General features: G+C 42.4%; 1 protein-coding gene across 2 annotated transcripts in view; it reads right to left on the bottom strand.

Annotated features, from left to right (window-relative positions):
* The window catches only part of RB1CC1 (RB1 inducible coiled-coil 1), a 97,158-nt gene that overhangs the window by 37,172 nt on the left and 38,946 nt on the right, over positions 1–21,040 (bottom strand). For both annotated transcript variants that reach the window (XM_075270500.1, XM_075270501.1), the window contains exons 8-12: positions 13,570–13,754; positions 8,951–9,137; positions 6,786–6,867; positions 6,263–6,324; positions 2,659–2,762 (exon numbers count right to left, since the gene is read on the bottom strand). In XM_075270500.1, the coding sequence (XP_075126601.1) occupies positions 2,659–2,762; positions 6,263–6,324; positions 6,786–6,867; positions 8,951–9,137; positions 13,570–13,754 (620 nt within the window). The remainder of the gene's footprint in view (positions 1–2,658; positions 2,763–6,262; positions 6,325–6,785; positions 6,868–8,950; positions 9,138–13,569; positions 13,755–21,040) is intronic.

Genomic DNA, 21,040 nt, shown 5'->3' with positions numbered 1-21,040 from the left:
TACTTGTGATTATTTTGTTACAAGTGGATGCTATGACTCTTATTTTATTGCTATATAGGGGTTATCTCAACAGCTGTAGATGAGTCAAGAGGGTCCCTATACACATTACACTGGGTTCACACCAGCGTTTGGCACTACGTTCTCAAGTTTCCGACTCTGTGTCCGGTTAAAAAAAAAACTGGTTTAGCCGCGGAGCGCATAAAATGCTCACCACCGCTCACGGCCGGACACTTTTCAAACCCGTTCAAATGAATGGGTTTGAAAGATGCCGGCAGGTTTCCGTCTCCTGCTCTGTTTTGTGCAGGAAACGGAAACCTGCAGAACGGAGACTGGGGCGCAGATCTGAAGGAGCCCTTAGATGTTTAGCAAGTCCTGGTGAAATCGGTGGGTAAGTCTGCATGTAATGTGTATGGCTAGGTTAATCTACAGGTCCCTCAACCCACTCAGGTACATCCTTACTTTATCTTAACATCATTACAGAATCTAACAGATGACGTTAAAAAAAAAAAAAAAAAAAGTTTGCCTTCATGACGGACTTCACTTTAAATACCATTTTTCTGCTTTACAAATAAGACAACTGCAACGATCCCCAAGGGCTTTCGCCTGATGAAACTATTAAGGTTGAAATAGAGATGTACAATCATGCAAACCGTAAATCTTTTTCCACTCTCTAAAGTGAAATGGGATTCATCTTGTTTTGCTCCATATTTCAAATGTCAGACATCATATTCTGAATCCAACCATCATTTAATAAGATTTATTTTCATCCAGGTCACCACCTGCTTGTCTTATGACTCACCATTGTAGCAATACGAAATGTCAATAGGAATGGGAACATGAAAAATGTACTATATAGACTATTTCAAAAAGCTGCATGAAGTTTCAATTTTTGAGATTTAAAAAAAAAAAAAAAAAAAAAAAAAACCTAAAATTTCTGTTAAGTTTTCTAAAGCAGGATTGGATGGCAGTTAAAGGGAGACTGCGGGAACATCAGTATCTAATGACTGCACGTCTTTCCAAAGATACCTTACTTATTCTGCATTGCAGCTCCTTTTTCATGGGACGTTTGTTACCCTGTCTGGGCTTCCTTCTCTGCTCTAGATAACTGCTGACAAAAGAGTGACCAAGTGGGGGAGTCACTCAAGCAATGGGGAGCTGAGGTGGGTAGTAATGATTATGTAGAGCAGACAATAAAGCTCCAGCGGGAGAAGACACGCCCCTAAAACCCTTTTTAGCTAATCTGCATAATTATAAAACTCTGATTTCATGAGAATAGAGCTGCAATGTAGAATAAGAAAGCTGCACTACAAGGTACTATCATTAGTCTGATACGATTTTCCTAATGACAGACTCCCCTTAACATGCTAGAGCCAGAAACATGGGGGAAATAAACCAACAGTGAAAGGGAATACTGAAAAAATCATTCTTTAATCCACATAAAAAAGAGCTGTTGGCTCCACAATAGTATAGTGAGTAACAAGAGATTTTGGTGGTAGCGCCCCTTTAACTCTGTTGGATGTACTCTACAAAAGTTTTAAGAGAGTGTCGAAAAAATAATGCAAAACAAAAACGCTTTCAGAAATGGAAGTGTTAACTTTTTTTTTTTGCAAATTAACAAAATGTAGTGAATGAACAAGAGAGGAATCATATGCTAGGTTCACACTAGTGTTTGGGTTTTTCGTCCTTAGGGTCTGCATGGTGACCTGGAAGAGGGAAACCCTTTCAGCTTAAAAAGCGGTTACATGCGGAAACATGCTGGGTTTCTGGCCAGTTTCTGATGATTTCATACTGAAACCGGGGGGAAAGAAAAGTCCTCCTTGTATTACTTTTTTCCTCCTATGGAGGCTGCAACCCTAGTGTGAATCCAGCCTAAATCACATTGGTGTGAATTCCCTTTGCAGGAGGAGTCCTGAAAGTGATGATTTGTCCCTCACAGAGCCCTGAACTCAACATTATCCAGTCCATCTGGGATTACATGAAGAGACAGAAGGATCTATGAAAGCCTACATCCCTAGAGCTTAGTTCTCCAAGATGTTTGGAACAACCTCCATGCCAAGTTCCTTCACAAGCTGTGTACAAGTGTACCTAGAAGAATTGATGGAAGGCAAGATGTGGTCACACCAAATATTGATGAGCTTTAGATTTCACTTTTGCTCATCCAATTTGCATTTTGTTGACAAAAATAAACTATTAACACTTCTAGTTTTGAAAGCATTCTTACTTTTCAGCATTTGTTTCTATACCTACCTACAACTTTTTGTTACAGTTTATATACAGACTGGGATACAAGTGGGAATATTGAGAAAGTTGTAGGAGAATATGGAAACACAGAAGGACATAAAACTAAAAAGAAGTAGCCACACAAATCGATACGATGCTGTAAGTTCAGTTCACAGAAGCTACAATCTGTGTGGGAAATAGTTTTGTTGCATGGACTTAAAGAAACCTTATTGATCCCTGAAAAATGAGGGTAATATTGTACATCGTATACAGGGTGGAAGGTTATTGCCGAAAAAGAGAGTGAAGAGAAAGCAAAAAACGACACAAAACGCATCTAGATGGGTAAAACTCAAAAAACAAAAGATCAAAACACTAAATTTTGGCTGCTCCACCCCTCACTTGTATGCAATGGGGCCAAAATCACAGTTGTGTCAGTACCTGAGGAAAAGTTGGACTTCTGGAGGACAGAGCGACTGTAAAAACTGCAGGTCATTTAAAGAGATATCAGGAAGCTCACTATCAAACCTTCGGGGCTTTCGTGTCTAAGTTGCAAAAGAAATATGTTAAAAAATAAAAAAAAAAATTACAGGCAAACAAACATTACACATTGTAAAATTACATTTTCGAGATGTATACACACACACTATAAATCTGTCCTTTCGCTATATGTAAAAATAATTGAAACAAAGAAAAATAAATGAAAACAAATGTGTATACTTCCTCTCAGAAAATCCCATCCTGAGAAGATTTCATATCACAAGTGCATGCATTGAGGGAAGGAATTGTCTATTACACACAATCAGTCCTTGGGCTTCAGACCATAGTGTGTGTAGCAAGCATACCCTTATTGCATCAGACTATACTCAGAAGTGAAGGGGACCGCTGCTTCTCCAGAAATGGTTTGCCAAAACTGAACAATGAATACTAGTTTGTGAACTGCAAAATACACACAGTCCTCTGCAACGACACTGTGTGAGCCATGTGACCACTGAGGCCCAATGACAGGTCAGCCAAAAAAAAAAAAAAAAAGGTAGAGAAGAGGGAGTTGAACCGGAGACATGGAGAGGTAGTAACACTGTTTTTCATGTTTGATAACCTCTCATGGTTCTCCTATTATTATACTTCAGGGTCTGGGTACAAAATCAATTGCCCAGACCTAACCAATTTTGCATTCAGGTGACCCTAAGGCATCTTACAATATGTTTAATTTACTCATTCCTGGTCACTCCCTTTAAAAACATCATGACTTAATTTCTAACATTACAGCCTGAAGTACATCATCTTCCTACGAGTTTCAGACCACTAGAAAGGCCTATATTTATATCATAAAAAACAGCATGACCTGCAGACCTATATACTGGCATGTCTGCAGTTCATAAGGGTATAAGTAGTAATAACCATGAAAGACAGAAGATGCCTGACATCTACACACAACTAATAAATATACAAAATGTCTGCCTTATAATTCATGCTTCATAATCCAACAGGCTTCACGGCCGAGGAGCACATATTTCCAATTCCTATCTTTGGGCTTATATTTTTCTTTCTCTGAAAAAAGGCCTAGGGCTTATTTTTGGGTTAGGTCTTATTTTTCAGGCACCAGAGTGAATCATAGTAGTTTCCGATTCGCTACGAACTAATCATGTAAAATGGATAGGGTTAGAGTTAGAAACCCTACCTTACATTCACAATTGATGGTGCAGGGTCAGTGGGTCTTAAACAAACTTACTGGCACTCTTTCTATATATACACTTGGTGCGGCTGTGGCCCCATGTCCTCTCCTTTACGCTAAGGGGGAGATGCTGTAGTGGAGCAGCTGCATCTGTGGAAGCGAGCAATGGTGGCACCAGACATTTGGTCCAGTAGGTAGCCACGCGCATCATCATAAGAAATATCAGTCAGCAGCAGGGCCCTAGAAGCTACTTCATTTTCACCCAAAAGCAGTAACATAGCCTGATGGACCCTATAGTCTGAAAAAGGCAGGCCACAGAAATTCGCTTACTGACAAACCTTGAGTTGGATCTCAAGCAGATGCACTACAAGGGCAGCTTGACATGCTCCAAGTTTGAGTGCCAAGTGCTGTTTCCCCCCCTCTTTCATAGGCATTTGTTACAAGTAATGACATCAGGCTAGAAAAATATCCTTCTGAAATTTATAGCCACTTCAATAGAAATGATTCTCCACACGTTGAGTAAGAAATACCTAACACCAATGACTACAAGGCTGGTGAACACCAATGTTTAAAGGAGACCTATCAGCAGGTTTTGGGACACTAAAGGAGTAGCATGTTCTTCACACCAGCGGTTTAGTTACCCTAACTTGCCTAAGTGAAGTCTGTCTGCAACTCGAGCTCGCTGTGCATGTGCAGCTCTACAATGAAGCCAAGATAAGTATATATATATATATATATATATATATATATATATATATATATATATATATATGTATGTATGTGTGTGTGTATGTATATATTATGCTTAAAGGGATTTTCCTGTGAAAGTAAGGCTATTCTCTATCCTTAGGACAAAAAACAACTTGCACCTCAGTGGGGGTCTGACCATTCAAGCCCCCACTAATCAGTAGAATGGGGTTTTTTAACAGCCATTCTGAACTAAGCAGTGGTCCAGCAGCGCACATATTGCTCCAATCATTTTAATAGGAGGGCCAGAGGTGTCAAGCCTTCTACTTTGGCCAACTCTGGCTCTTCCGTTGACATTAATGAAGTGTTGCGCACACTGCCTGGCTAACTCTCCTCTCAGAACGAGGGAGAAAAGCTTCTCTTTCTCCAGATTAGTGGTAGAATTAGTAGTTAGGGAGCATTCACACGGTGTTACGTGCCGCGAGATTTGGCACGTAGACGCCGCGTGACCCTTTGCGTGCTGTACACGCTCCCATTCATTTCAATGGGAGCGGGGAGCGTATGCGCCGCGCTAGTTTGCGGCCGTGCATTTATTCACGGCCGCAAACTAGCGCGGCGCATACGCTCCCCGCTCCCATTGAAATGAATGGGAGCGTGTACGGCACGCAAAGGGTCACGCGGCGTCTACGTGCCAAATCTCGCGGCACGTAACACCGTGTGAATGCTCCCTTAGACTCTCGCTGAACTTCGAATTATCCCCTATGCATAGAATAGGGGATAACTTGATTTTGTGGGAAAATCCCTTTGGTGAGCGCATGAGTTGTTCAGGTGAGGTGCGCTGACCTTGGTTTCATTGCAGAACTACAATACACACATCCTGGAAGTGACTAAAAGTTTTATCTAACCGCTCAGAGGCAGATAAATTCGGCAAGGGCAGGTTTAGGACTCTAAATCACAGTTTCATAAGGACTTGCTGGTGGTTTGGTGACACTTAAAGAGGACCTTTCATGTCCTCGGGCACATGCGGTGTAATACCAGCGCACTATTGGCTTTCCCATTCTGTACCCCCGCTGAAGAGCTATTGGTGCTGTTACTGTAGCTCTTCAGTGTCAGAAGGGCGTTTTTGACAGTCTGTCAGGAACGCCCCTCCTCACAGTAGCATCTTTTGCGCTGTACTGTGAGAGGGGACGTTCCTTACCGCCCAGTGATAACGCTGAGCGGTGAGGAATGCCCCCCCCCAGTACTGTCAGGAGTAGGGGAGGCATTTCTCCCCTACTCCTGACGGTGCAATAATCGCTACTGTGTGCAAGGGGGTTCCTGATAGACTGTCAGAAGTGCCCTTCTGACTCTGAAGAGTTACGGTAACGACACAGATAGCTCTTCACCGGGAGCACAGAATGGGAAAGCTGATAGTGCGCTGAATTTAGCGCACTGTCTGATTTCTATTACCCCGCATGTGCCCGAGGAGATGAAAGATCCTCTTTAATTGTCTGATAGGTTCCCTTTAACCTGCGCTGCACTGCACTGCACTAAAGGTCTTCAGAGATTTTGTCAGTCATTGTCTCATTCGGACGGTTAATAAAATGAAAAAGGACTAAATACTATTTTTTTTTTTTTTTACAAATAATAACTAACAAATGTCAAACAAAAAAAGGAATAAAGAAGTAATTAAGTTATACTTACACAGAAAGATGAAGGCCAAGAGTCAAGTCCTCTAAAGAGACGATTTCGTAAATAGGATTTCCCTATTTGATTAAAAATGGAATTAGAGGCCACATCACAGACCGTAAAATGCCAAGATTAAAGGGCTTTTCTGGCCAAAGATATTGATTAGCTATCCTAACGTTAGGTCATCAATACCAGATTGGTGGGGGTCTAACACCTGGAATGGAGCAGAAAACAGACAGCTCTGTTCGCTCTGTAGCGGCCAGCCCAGTTTACTGCATCTAAGCTCCTATACACATTTATTTCATGAGCACAGCTTCAACTATTCTTGAGGTATATATATTTATATAATTTATATCTATTTATATTATTGCTTTTTATATATTCTGCACCAATCCCAGAATTCATATTCTGAATATAAAGCAGAGTAGAACTATGTGGCTAGTTAATATCACACTATTACTACGGTGTAAATGGCATACTAAAGGTTCTGATGGAAGCCTGACCTAACAATTCAGAAAGCAGCCTCTACAATACTTACTAAAAAATTTCCCGAAAGTTTCCCTTTTTGCTTTCTCATTTTCATAAAGGGATTTTCCATCTTTTACTAAGGCATTTGCCCACTGTAAAGAAATAAGTCCGAAAGTTAAAATGTATTCCGTTTCATTATCCAACAGACAGATCACATCACGGATTGTAATACCTACAAGAAAGGGCACAAGATCTTTGTACATAAGGGAATATTACACTCATAAATTGCAGGAGAAATACTAAAGCAAACGCATCCAATCATTTCTCAAGTCTTTATCGAAGCACAAGCTGACGGCATTGATGCAAGCAAAAGCAATATTAACTAGTAATATAGCCTCATTCTAGGCAATGGTGGACATATAGCTAAGATACGTCATCAATGTCTGAGCCTTACAAATAAGGAAATACTTTGCCTCTTTTTAATATAATCAGTCAAGGCCATTTGGGACACTCAACGACCCACAGATGAATTTAAGGCTGCGTTCACATGGGGATTCCACGTGTCATATTCTGTTGCGGCTGCCACGACGAGATGCCGATGCAGTGCACGGCGTCCAGTCGCAGCTTTCCGCTCTGGATTAGGCCCAAATGAATGGGCCTAGTCCGGAGGGTGCTGTCGCGATGCGGACACAGCGGCTGATTCAGCCAGGGAATCCACCTGAAGAAAGGGCAGCTCGTTTTTTTTTTTTCCGCTAGAAGCAACATGCCGCTAGCAGAAAAAAAGAACGCTAGCGATCTACAGAGATCACCATTGTGAGGGGGTGGATTATGACGTGGATTCCGCGCCAAAATCCGACCCCTCTTGCCTCATGTGAATGAGGCCTAAAACAGGGCAATTTGGGATACTAAACCTCCTATGTCTTGTGGGTGGTTCAGTGTCCCAAATCGACAGGTACCCTTTAAGAGTAAATGAAAAAAAATTCAAGGCAAACAGCTTGACTGTCCAAGAACATGCACTTTCAGAGAGAAGCAGGCATGACTGATCGCTACAGGTCTGCTTTCATAGTAAATGAGGTCGGATGAAGACATCTGTCCATCAAGTCCAACCCATAACCTTACAGTTCCCTACAGTGTTGATCCAGAGGAAGGCAAAAAAACAAACAAACAAAAAAAAAAAAACACATGCGGCCTATGCCAATTGACCCATTTCAGGGGGAAAAAAATTCCCTCCTGAATTCAATCTGGCAACCCTGGATTAAGGTGTCCTAGAACCCATAATCCGTAATATTGTTCTGTTTCAGAAAGGCATCCAGGCTCTCTTTGAACTTGCACAATGAATCTGTGAAGGTTACAATCATGTAATGTATGAAAAACATTGTTATCCTTAAAAGCTGAATGCTAGATATAATTGCTTTATGCTTGAGACTGGTATAATGTTATATGATAAGATGGCGTCTGCATCCAGGATGGGTGCAAGAAAAACAAATGCTTGGCTTACTGCCAGAAGACAGCTCCCCAAGGTTACCACACAGGACCAGGAGCACCAGGCAAATATGGAGCTGCTTAAACTTTTTATTTTTGATTGAGATGCACCATACCAACTAGGAATATGAAGACTTACATTGTCGTTATCACTCTTCCTTTCTCTGCTACTATTTAACCCCATGTTGTTTTAATATAAGCGCGTGCATCATTATTTCCTACTTGGTTGAGAGAGAAACTAATACCAACAAATTGTGTCTGGTGTCATTTCCTTAGTGCTGGCACTCAGCCTAATTACTTAGGACGACGACAATTACCCAGGATTATTGGTGAATTAGTCATAAACATAGCTTTGATCTTATCAGTTCCACCATCACCGCCTCCCGGGGCAGATACTTCCATAGCCTCACTGTAATGTAGAGAATCCCCTTCTATGTTGCAGGTGAACACTCTCTCCTCTAGATGCAGAACTTTCTCTCATCCCCAGTGATCAGCTGTTATTTGCTGGGGAAGATCTGTCTAGGCCAACAATTCTCCCGCTGCAGCTGCCCTCAGGGATAATAAGGCATTACATTGGAATGAATGGGTGTTCATGTATCACATGGATGTCACACCAAACTTTCAGCTTTGGCACATCAAGGGAGGTCATTAAATGAGGATCCTTTCCTGCTATGGCCCTCATATGTCCTACATATTTCTACATTGCACGTTCACTTCACATTTACAATAAATACATAAATGACACAGACTTACCTCTCTGTAGTGTTTTGTGAACATCTTTCTTCTTACAACCTCGACTACTGCTAAGCAATACATTTGGGGAACTGTACTAAGAGCTTCTACAATTTTTATTCTTTCAAGTAACTCTGTTAAAAGTCTGAACAAAGCCTGAAGCTTTTCCCCATCTTGATCAGCATGCAGCATTACAAAGCAGCACCACCTAAAACATAGAAAAAAAAAATTACCCATTAGAAAAACCTGAGCATGAAAAAACATGAAATACACAGCTTTTCAGTCTGATTTATGTATAATCGTTTTGAAAAAACAAGAACAAACAAAGAAATTCGTAAACGGGGCACACAGGTCCCAAACAGCATATACAGTGATAAAAGACAAAGGGGGAACACCCCCAACTGAGAAGGCTCAATGGAATATACTGAATGCTGATAAAGAGAATATAAACTGGCCACGCGGACCAGATATCAAAGACTGCAATGACAGAGGGAACAGGGAAAGGGGACAAGGCCACGGAGAAATTAAACAAACAGATAATACCCCACACAGAAACAAAAGAGAAAGGGAGGACAGGACAAGAAAACATAGGGGTGAACCAGAAGGGAAAAAGAGAGAGAGACAAAGAAAGAGCAAAAAGGATCAGAGAAGTAACCGGATCCATACTCAGGAAAAAGAAGAAGAGAAGTCCGAGGACTCCTGGAATACCACCCAGGGCCACCAGAGCTGCTCAAACCTAGAGGAGTCGGGAGAGTCCTCTGCAACCAGGGCCTCTATTCTCCGGATAAGGAGGAATTCCTGGAGAAACTCAAGAAGGGTAGGCGGAGTAAGACTGCGCCAATGCTTCGGAATGACAGCCCTGGCGGCCGTGAGGAAATGCCCCAGCAGATCACTTTTGATGTCGGACAACTTACCAGGAATGAACGATAGTAAGGCCAGGGCAGGGAGGGCGAAATCAGGTCAGCTTCTATAGTGACCCATTGTATGACACGACGTCGGAACTGCCAGTCAAAGAGACGAAACAGGACCAAGTAGCCATAGTACAGTCTAATATCAGGCAAACCCGCTTCCCCTCTGTCCTTGCGGCGGGTGAGAGCACAGAAACTAAGTCTACTCTTTGACGCGTCCCACATGAATTTCCCAAATAAGGACTGGACGCGATTGAGGAAGTCGCGGGATAACAGAATGGGGAGACTTTGGAACCTCGGGAGAATGTCCATTTTAAGGGCATGAATGCGACCAAACCAAGACAACGATTTGGCACCATAAGAGCGCAAATCAGACGTAACCCTCTCGAGGAGTGGAAGATAATTCAAACGGAACAGGAGGGACGGGTCGGGTGGGATACGAATTCCGAGATACTTAAAGGAGGTAGATTGCCAACGAAACGGGAACTCGCGCGTGAGAAAGGCGATCTCCACGTGGGGGCGGGCCAAAAGCGGGCAAACTCGCGGAGAACGGCCAGGAACGACACCCGTGGTTGCGAGATGTACAAAAGGAGGCTGCCTGCATAAAGCGCCGCTTTAACCTGGCGGGAGCCCAACTGCAGGCCGTGGATCTCCGAGCAGCGCCGGATCGCTACAGCAAGATGCTCCATGACTAGAGCATAAAGCAACAGCCCTGACGGGTGCCATTCCTAACCAAGAAAGAGTCCGAAAGAACCCCATTAGCTGTAACCCGTACAGTAGTGTCAGCGTAGAGAATGAACACCTTGCTCAGAAAACCGGAACCCACCCCAATCTGGCTAAGCATCTCACGCAGGAAGCTCCAGTGAGCCTGATTGAACGCCTTTTCGGCATCGACCGATAGCAAACACAAAGGCAACTTGGAAGAATGAGCCGCCGAGACAGCCAATATAGATTTGCATACATTATCCCGAGCCTCGCGTCCGTAAATAAAGCCAACTTGATCGTTATGTACCAAGGCCGGCATAAGGGGGGACAATCTGTTCGCAAGCAATTTGGCGAAGATTTAAACATCGATATTGATCAAGGAGATCGGACGGGGTCCTTGCCAGGTTTATGGAGTACCGTGATCAGGGCCGCAAAGGATTGCAAAGGAAACGACGCTGAGTTGCCGACGTTGTTAAATACGTGTGACATAACAGGGGCTAGAGAGTCACGGAAGCATTTATAAAAACGCGCAGTAAAGCTGTCCAGGCCCGAGGATTTACTCGGCAGAGAGGCCTGAATGGCAAGGGAGACTTCCTCCAAGGAAAAAGGCTCCTCAAGTGCTGCCTTACTGGTGCTCGAGAGAGTAGGGAGGGGGGTTTCGGAGACATATTTCCGGACCTTGTCGCGGAGGGCCAACGGGATGAGATCCGCAAAATAACCACAGCTGTTATACAGGTCCTTATAAAAGGAGCGGAACTCCACAACAATATCCGTGGGGTTATGGAGCATCTGACCCGCCGTATTCCGTACCCGAAGAATATACAAGAGAGAGTCGCGTGGATGAAGACGACGCGCCAGGGAGTGACCACACTTGTTTGCAAATTCGTAATAATGTTTACGAATGCGATCCTTTGCGTGCAAGAATTGCTCATCAAGGAAGGAACGGAGTTCTTCCTGTGCATTAATGAGCTCAGTAAGAGTAGTCTGGGACCTGGTGCGTTTGTGGGAGGACTCCTATGAATGAATAAGCTGGACACGATCCGCTATCCAAGCGGAACGCTCCTTTTTAAGGCGAGAGCCATTTTGGATCAGGATCCCACGCACGACACATTTTAATGCCTCCCATTGCAGTAGGGGGGGTTTCAGTCTGATTTAGTTCTGGTTCTGACCCTTCTACCTAAAGGCAGAAAGAAGGTACATACACACATGCAAAAAAAAAAAAAAATCAGCACCAAATCTTTATGTATTCCGGCATGGACTTTTATACATGTACATGCCGATTTTGCAGCCATTTTTTAAAGCCACGTAGGAAAAAAATGAATTCTTTTGAAAAAATTAATCTTAAAATCTGCACCTTATGCCAAATTATAAGCAGAAAAAAATGGAATTTGTCATTGACAGTAATGCTAAATCTGCACTGAAATTCGTACATAAAAATGAAGGAATTCTGGGGTGCGTGCTTAACTTTTGGCCTCTCTCGACATTCAGCCACTGGCGGACACAGGTCGCTGCAGAAACATGGCTAACCGGTCATTCCTACACATCAAAGGGGCTCAACAAGCAAAGAACTGGTCTTGGAAAGTGAGTGGTGACTGAGGTGTCACTAGTATATTGGATTAGTGGGGTGAGTATTGCTCCTTTCATTTTGTTTGTTGACTAAATCTGAACTATTCCTGCTGAAAAAAAACCTTTAAATAAAAATATTAATCACTTTAAAAAAAAAAAAAAGTCAGTCTCCAACAATTATGGTGATTAAATATAAGGGGAATTTATCATACGTTTTATCCCAGTTTGTGTATGATACCAAATGCACATTTGCCATTTTTGCTTCAACATTTGTAAATTTGATACTTTTGAAAAAGAAAAAAAAAAAAAAGAAAGAAAAGAAATGGGTACGTTGGGTGCAGGGCTTATTGGGAGGGCGCACGGTCTCCAGTGGCCTGGTAGATTTACCATCATTTATGATAGAAGGAAGTGTAAATTATAGCTCAATACTACATTAGATCCGAGCTGCAGTGGATTTCAGATACTGGTGTATGTATATATTCAGGGCACAATCACAATGGTATACTTTGCTGCAGAATCTTTGCTTTATTTGGGAGAAATTTAATTTTTTAGCCATATGCAAATTCCTATAAAATGCAGAGGGGCATGTTTATAGTGGCAATACATCGCCGCTACACTATTCAGTGGCTCACTCCCTGTCCCATCCTCTATCACATCTGCCAGGTCTTCTCCAGCTGTGAAGCTCTGAAGTGTCGGGTGCTCTGTACTGCGCATGCGCACCTCATGTCATCAAACAGCTGGAAGAAAAGCAGTTTGGCTTAATTTTGCATAGGCAGTATATGATAGGGTCAGGCCTAAGCAAAATTAAGCCAAACTGCTTCTCTACCAGCTGTTTGATGACAAAAGGCGCGCATGCGCAGTACAGAACACCCAACACTTCAGAGCCTCACAGCTTTGGGAGTAGGCAGAGAAGACATTATAGTGGATGGGAGGGGGAGTGAGCACTGAACGGTATCGTACTACCACTGTAAATATGCCCCTAACACCCTACGGATAAGAGACTCAATTTCTCCCAAATAAAACAAAGATTCTGCAGGCAAATTGTACCATTGTGATCTGTGACGCAAACCCTACAATGTACTGTGCTTGTTTTTAATTTGTTTTTTTCTCCTGACAGACACCCTCTAAGGGCAGACCTCTTAATAAATTAGGCACATCTCACTACAGCACAGGGGAGATTAAAATTGCCTTAGAAGCTCGTCCCCTGTGTTATTTAGGTGATGATACATTTTGATCCTCTTAATATAATATTTATCAAGTCAAAGACTGAACTGATAGAGTCAAAAGTTGGCAAGTGTTGAATAAAGACACAAATTTTCTCAACAATCTTTGGAGTGCAACCAATTTTTTTTTTAATGAAATGAGGACCTTTCATTTTGGATCCAAAAGAATATGCAGCCACTAGAATCTATTAGACATGGAGTGATATGAAGTCATTATTTTCAGAAGACACCATCTTACTTTAATCGAACTTGTAAGTTATTGGCAAGCTCCTGTTTGGCAGTGGTACATTTCTGTTTGATATCCAAGAGTTTTCTGTGGTTTGTTAACATGATCATTAGTTGATTTGCATGGCTCAAACACAAATCAGGTAACACAGAGGGGTCCTTCAAGTTTTCAGCCCGCTTTTGATTGGCTAAAAATCCCTAAAAAACAAAACAAAAACAAAACCAAAACAGAATAGTCTTCATATTAATGTGAAAATAAAAGCCAAAAATATTTTAATACATAAAATGTAATAATCTAGTGCATTTTCTTCCATTTCAATATTGCGGGCTATTCTCAGTTATTCCTCTTGGAAATATTGAAAAAATGATTTAGCAAATGGAAGATACCATTTGGGCGTTTCCCAACCCTCTGCAACCAGTAGTGACAATACCAGACTTTGTAGGTACACATCTCATGATGAAGGTGGTTGTCAATATGTTCATAGATTTCCCGGAAGAACAACTGAGCAACAGCACCACAAAAATTTGTACAAAAAACTGCTCCAGAATTTGTGAAATACATTTACTTACAAAAACAGACACGTCAGGAGATCTCACAGCTCCTCTACAATTGTGATCATCAACAGAAAAACAATCGATTTTACAATTTCCATTCTCATTCTCTCAATACCCAATAATTTAACACAAGCCTACCTAAAGCCCTGACCAGTCATACACAAAGTTGATATTAAGGGCTTATTCAGACATCGATTTTTAACATTTTTGTGCTATTAGTGTTATTATATGGACAGCGCACATTTATCGTTAGGTTTCTATTAGGACATCTGTATTTTTCAGACTGTGGGACCATTTCTCATCCTACCGTACATGCATTATTGTGTCCATACTGTTTCAATAAATCTAAAATGTAAAATGAAGAAACTCTGCAGATAGTCTTAAATAAAATACCATAAAGGGGTTTTCCAGGCGAAAATGGACGACCCCTTTAACGTTTAAATCAGCTAGAGGCATTTAAAAAAAAGCATACTCACCTATCCTTGATGCTCCGGTGTCCTCCCACGTCTCCCTGTTCTTCTACTCCGGCGGCTTCTCCTGGGTCTCTTCGGAAGTTCCGCTGGAGCCGCTGATTGGCGTCAGAGATCACGTGACCGATGAGGCCGATCGGCTGATTTAAAAGTTGTCTCCAAGGTTACAGACTACAAACTCAAGCAGCAGTTTTAGCTTGGGACAAACTTTCAGCAGATTTGGTTGGAATCAATCAACTGAACTGACCTCAGAACGTCAGAACTCTTCTCCCGCTGTGCGAATGCGGAGAATGAATTTAAATATGCCTTAGTTAAACCCATGTTTATCCAATGATGGGGAAAAAAAGGGGAGGGGTAGACCAGATGGTCTTTTTGTGCTGTAAATCGTATATGTTTCTGAGGAAATTGGAAACAGAGGGAGTGGGCTGACACATGACAGCATTATATGGCATATAACATCAATTCATGTCATAAGCTAAATTCAGTAGTGTGTTCTTTTCTGTAACTGGAGTAACAATGAGAAGGGACATTCCAGTATAAGCAAGTAGATAATAAAAGTTAGACTTATCTAATACAGATTTTGTATACATTTTCCATAGTTTTCAACATTTCCACTTGCATTCATTTCATAGTAACTATTGTTGCTTACCCAATGGTCATGTGATGATCACACCATGGCTCATAGCTGTACTGTAACTATAACCATTATATATGCCGGGATCAAGGGATAATAAGACTCCTTAGGGAGTGTGCACCTTCACAGGCGTATGGAGACCTACAAGCCTTTTTCGCTCCACTGGGGGATTATGGGAAAAATATGCAAATCTGTTTTCCAAGATGTAAATAGGAAAACACTGCCAATGCTTGCTGCCCTCTAGTTTGGCTAAACCTTGAATCATAGCATTAAAGCTTGTTGAAAAAGTCGTGCATGGTGTTTAAGGGGGCTGCCCCTAGAGGGCAGCAAGCAGAGGCAGTTTTTTTTTTTTATTTACATCTTGGAAAACAAATTTGCATATTTTTCCCATTATATATGGGACAGATTTCTATTCCCTGGAAGTTTGATGCAATGAGGTTTTCTACTGAGCAATTAAGATTTTCTATGGAATGAAAACAAGCAGAGATGCTTAAAAATGTATACAAAAGGTATAATAAATAGCCAAAAATAGTCAATTTTATTAATACACTTAAAATACATAAAAAGACAATAGACAAAAAACAAATATGGAGGAACAGTTAAAACCAAAGAAAATCCAGTAATCAGGAGGCATTAAAGTGCAAAAATTAGTAATGCTGGGATCCCATGTGATGTGTACAACACCATATATATGGAAAAAACATAAAGCCTGTGCATATAGTCACCAGGTGATGAAATCACCACATCAATACTGCAATCCTAAACATGGTAAAACTCATATAAACAACCATGGAATCCCCTGTAGATGTATTACCTATACCACCATGAGAATCAGATCACACCCCGACGCACGTTTTGCCCTTACCAGGTCCCTTGACAAAGCCCTGGGGTGTGATCTGGTTCTCCTGGTGGTATAGGTAATACATCTACAGGGGATTCCATGGTTGTTTATATGAGTTTTACCATGTTTAGGATTGCAGTATTGATGTGGTGATTTCATCACCTGGTGACTATATGCACAGGCTTTATGTCCTTTCCATATATATGGTGTTGTAGAAACTTCTCTCTACCCTGAAAACTAAAGCATCAGGCACTGAAAGTCTATATGCGGAATCCTTCTTTCCCCCAAACATCATCTGCTGGGAAGAGTCAGGAGTATTGGGACCAACAATAAATTCTCCAAATCTGTGGGCTACCAAAAAATCTCAGAATTTATGATATCATGAGGACATTGTGTAACATTTGCCATTAATATTTAATCTGAACATTTATTTCAGCTCTTATAACTAATGTATCTGCTGCCTGAAGGCACCAAACCTATGGCAAAACTAAACGGTGGAAGTAGATCCGAGTTCTTGACATATCTTCTAAGCCAATTTACACCGACTGAAATCTGGCACATGAGGCAACGTGACAAATAGACAGTAAGTAGGAATCGACAATGGCGACCCACACAACTAGACACTTGAAGGTAAGGTTCACACTGTAGGGTTTACCTATGGCAAATCCAACTTATATTTACAAGGGCAGAAACATGAGACTGTCACAAGGATTCACTGTATTCATGTGAACGTGAGACAATGATAATGGGGAGCGTTTTACATTGGATTTATCTACTTTGAATGCCCATTCCCTTTATCGCCGCACCAGCCGCATGACAAGTCAGTAGTGAATTTTCCATATTCCAGTGATATAACACGCTCTGCCTTTAGTCTCACTTCTTGCAATAGGAGAGAATGTCAACAATGGGGGAAGGCGGCAGTCAGGATGATGGAGGCGGCGGCAGTCAGGATGAATTGTAAAGGAGAGAGGAGGTAGCTGCAACTCTTACGGTTGTTTTCATGTGCATAAACAAATTTGGGAATTGTACTATAGAGGATGGTAAGTGCCACGGGCAGAAGTGGCACTCAGCGGTGGGGGAGCATGAAAGCCTGAAATAAGGTATGTGTGGGCATATACGTGAGCGGTAAAAGGTGGGTGACCTTTATTTCAAATTATACCTGTTCCCTAAAAGAACACTTTAATACAAAGGATGTAAAAGAATGTTTGGTGGATCACCAACACCGGGAGGCAGGGACTATAATGCTGGGAGTTCGTTCTACTGCAGACACGGACCAAACTTCACAACCGAAACTCAATCGTGTGAAAGTTCCTATATGTGTCTTTATACTGATATCTAATCATATACAGACGTATACAGCTGACGTATAGCAAAAGCGTGATGTGAACAGCGCCACGTAAAAAAATAATGTAATCCTAAAACTTTGTGACAGGTTTGATTGTTTACATATCCCAACATTCACTGTAAAAATGATCATGTTACTTCATCCCTTAATGGAAAATAATTAAAATAGTTTCCACCTGTGATATATCAAACTCAACAAAGCTGAAAGATCATATAGCGGTATTTTACAGTGGAGTCGTGCCAAAATAGCTACTGCTCATTTTCAGCTCTTGTCATACACTTAAAGGTTATTTGCGTCTATAAAATAAGGACAATCTTTCGCAGAGGTTAACGCTGTTACGTGACCTGCACACACTACCCATTATAACACACACATCATTCATTAATCTGCAAGACGACAAGACATGCTGCAACTGTTTCCAGACTAGTGTATGGCGGCTTTTCTCCAAAGACTGGGACAGAGAGGAATGAAAACTAGAGCTGTAGCACGCAAAAGATAGGGCGGTATTGAAAAATAATGCGGAATACAAGTCATATACTGGCCAGACAGAGTTACCACTCATATACGCACATCACACACTGCAGTTTATCCTGAAAAAGGGGTTGTCCACTTTCAAACCAATATTGAGAGACAAGTTATTGTTTGTATAATAAATTTTTTTTTTTTTTTTACAATTTTCTAATATATTTTCTGTATCAATTCCTCACCATTTTCTAGATCTCTGCTTGCTGTCATTCACTCTGTTACTTCTAGGAGATAAAACTCTGACCATGGTCATGTGATTTACAGTCTATAGTCATGTGATGAACACAGGTGGACAACTCGTTACCAGGCAGATGTCTGATTATGCTGTTGTGACTATAACGAGCTGTGTACCTGTGTGTTCATCACGTGACCCCGGGCTGCACATCACGTGACCCCCGGGCTGCACATCACGTGACCCCCGGGCTGCACATCACGTGACCCCCGGGCTGCACATCACGTGACCCCCGGGCTGCACATCACGTGACCCCCGGGCTGCACATCACGTGACCCCCGGGCTGCACATCACGTGACCCCCGGGCTGCACATCACGTGACCCCCGGGCTGCACATCACGTGACCCCCGGGCTGCACATCACGTGACCCCCGGGCTGCACATCACGTGACCCCCGGGCTGCACATCACGTGACCCCCGGGCTGCACATCACGTGACCCCCGGGCTGCACATCACGTGACCCCCGGGCTGCACATCACGTGACCACAGACTGATTTTATCCACTCTGATTATGAAGGCCAGCAAGCAGAGATCTAGAAAACAGGGAGGAATTGATACAGAACATATAATAGAAAATTGGAATTTTTATTATTATTATTATTATTATAATACAAACAATAACTTTTTTCTCTCAATATTAATCTCAAAGTGGCCAACCCCTTTAATCTTTACTTTATATTTCTCAACCCAGGATAGGTGAAATCTTACTAAAGACAATAAAGTTTATGAATTTCATCCCATTCCTTAGCAATAATGGAAAATTCTACATAGTATGGGATTAAGTTTTTCTAATATCACTGTATTAGATTCTGTTCACACTTCCACAATGTAATGTCTGATTCTGCCTCTACATGCACCTTATGAATTGTGGAAAAATGTTGCCGCTATATAAAGATGTTCAAGATTATTAAACGGCTCACGGACTCAGTGTTTTCTTATTCACTTGCACTGGACAACACTGCAATACCCGGAAGAGTCACTAAGTACGGCATTTTGAGCACAGGCCGTGCCAATACCAAATATAAACAATACAGAGGGCCAATGTGCTTGTGTGAAATCCACAGGCCCCTCGAATGGGAAAAAGTGCCAAGCATGGCACCCCTCTGATCGAAAACTAACCTAATCTTCTGATGATACATGATAGCTTAAAGAGGACCTTTCACCATATCTGGGCACAGGCAGTGTTATATACTGCCAGAAAGCTGACAGTGCGCTGAATTCAGCGCACTGTCGGCTTTCCCGATCCGTGCCCGGTGTAAAGCGCTATCGGTTCCGGTACCGTAGCGCTTTACAGTCAGAAGGGCGTTTCTGACCATTAGCCAGAGACGTCCTTCTGCCTCGCGGCGCCAATCGCGCTGTGCTGTGGAGCCGGGAGGAACGCCCCCTCCCTCTCCTGATAATGCTCGTCTATGGACGAGCTGTGTGAGCAGAGGGAGGGGGCGTTCCTCCCCGCTCCACAGCACAGAGCGATTGGCGCCGCGAGGCAGAAGGACGTCTCTGGCTAATGGTCAGAAACGCCCTTCTGACCATAGAAGAGCTACGGTACCGGGCCGTAAGCTCTTCACACCGGGCACAGATCGGGAAAGCCGACAGTGCGCTGAATTCAGCGCACTGTCAGCTTTCTGGCAGTATATAGAACTGCCTGTGCCCAAAAGTGGTGAAAGGTCCTCTTTAACAAAGCTGGCTAACCTACTTTCATGTGCTCAAAACCGATAAGTGATAAATGACTAAAGGCCGGGGTCCCACGAGGTGTATACGCTGCGATTTGGCTGTGGTGGAAACAAATGCAGCGCTTTACAGTCCCTGCAAATCCCATCCACACATTGCAGAGAATATGTGCAGCAGACATGCTGAGATTTCCAAAACTCTTGCAAGGTCGACACCATCGCAGCATGTCAGTTATACCTATGGAAACCCCGTAGAAAAAACAACCACGATGATTTGCCGCCACGGTTTTTCCCCCAGTGCTTTTTTGCTGCGGTCCGCTACATGGGGCCATAGCCTTGGGCAGATTCTCCTCCGCTGAATCCATTTATGTTTTTGCTTTTGAGGTGGCTGCTCCCTTTGTAGAGATATGGGGGCCATTAGTTGGGGTACACTGATGTAATAAGTGACTGGGCAGTGGAGAACACCCCCCTTGGCATTATATGGCAGTACACATGTACTATCAAGTGGACGTTCTCCAGTACCCAGCACCTGGCCTCTTGTGTGTAAAGTGGTATTCGTAACTGAAATAATAGGACCAAGATCTTTGCAATAGGAGCAGAATCCTGCAATGTAAGGACATGATTGGATTCAGCAGAGAAGTGGCTCTCTAAAAGTATTCATCTCTTAAGGAGTTTAAGGTCTTGAAGACTCCTCTCGGAGCATTATATAAGCCAGCTGTATAGTGTTGACTCACGTCTCGCTATGGATCACAGTGTACTGTGCCTATTGCTGACGAAAATATAAACCTTATTACCAATAACACGCTCAACCCTAAAAGGACATCATCTTTTTATGAACTCCACTAACTCTTTGCAGTTTTCTTCTCTTGCATACGTCTGATGAATGAATAGTCTTGGGCTCAGCATGCTTTGATCGCGACTTCGGCAGGAATAAGAACGAAGGAGAAAGCTGAGATAGCACAGGCTTCTCTGCAGGGTCATCTACAGGGAATTCTTTCATCCTTCCGTGGGCACAGCATAAAACAATTATACTAAATATGTGCATCAGTGAGACACCAGGGCCCGATGCAAGGCCGTACACTTTACTGTAATGCTGCGTTACACGCAAAACTGAACATAGATAATACTTTTAGTAATAGAAACAAAACCCAGGGAAAAGCTGTAAACAGCTGATAAATGATATGTAGTCTGACCACTGTGATGCCCACCAGGGAAT

This window comes from Leptodactylus fuscus, chromosome 4 (assembly GCF_031893055.1).
Source record: "Leptodactylus fuscus isolate aLepFus1 chromosome 4, aLepFus1.hap2, whole genome shotgun sequence".
NCBI classification, from domain to species: Eukaryota; Metazoa; Chordata; class Amphibia; order Anura; family Leptodactylidae; genus Leptodactylus; species Leptodactylus fuscus.
This window is presented reverse-complemented; position numbering and strand designations above follow the sequence as displayed.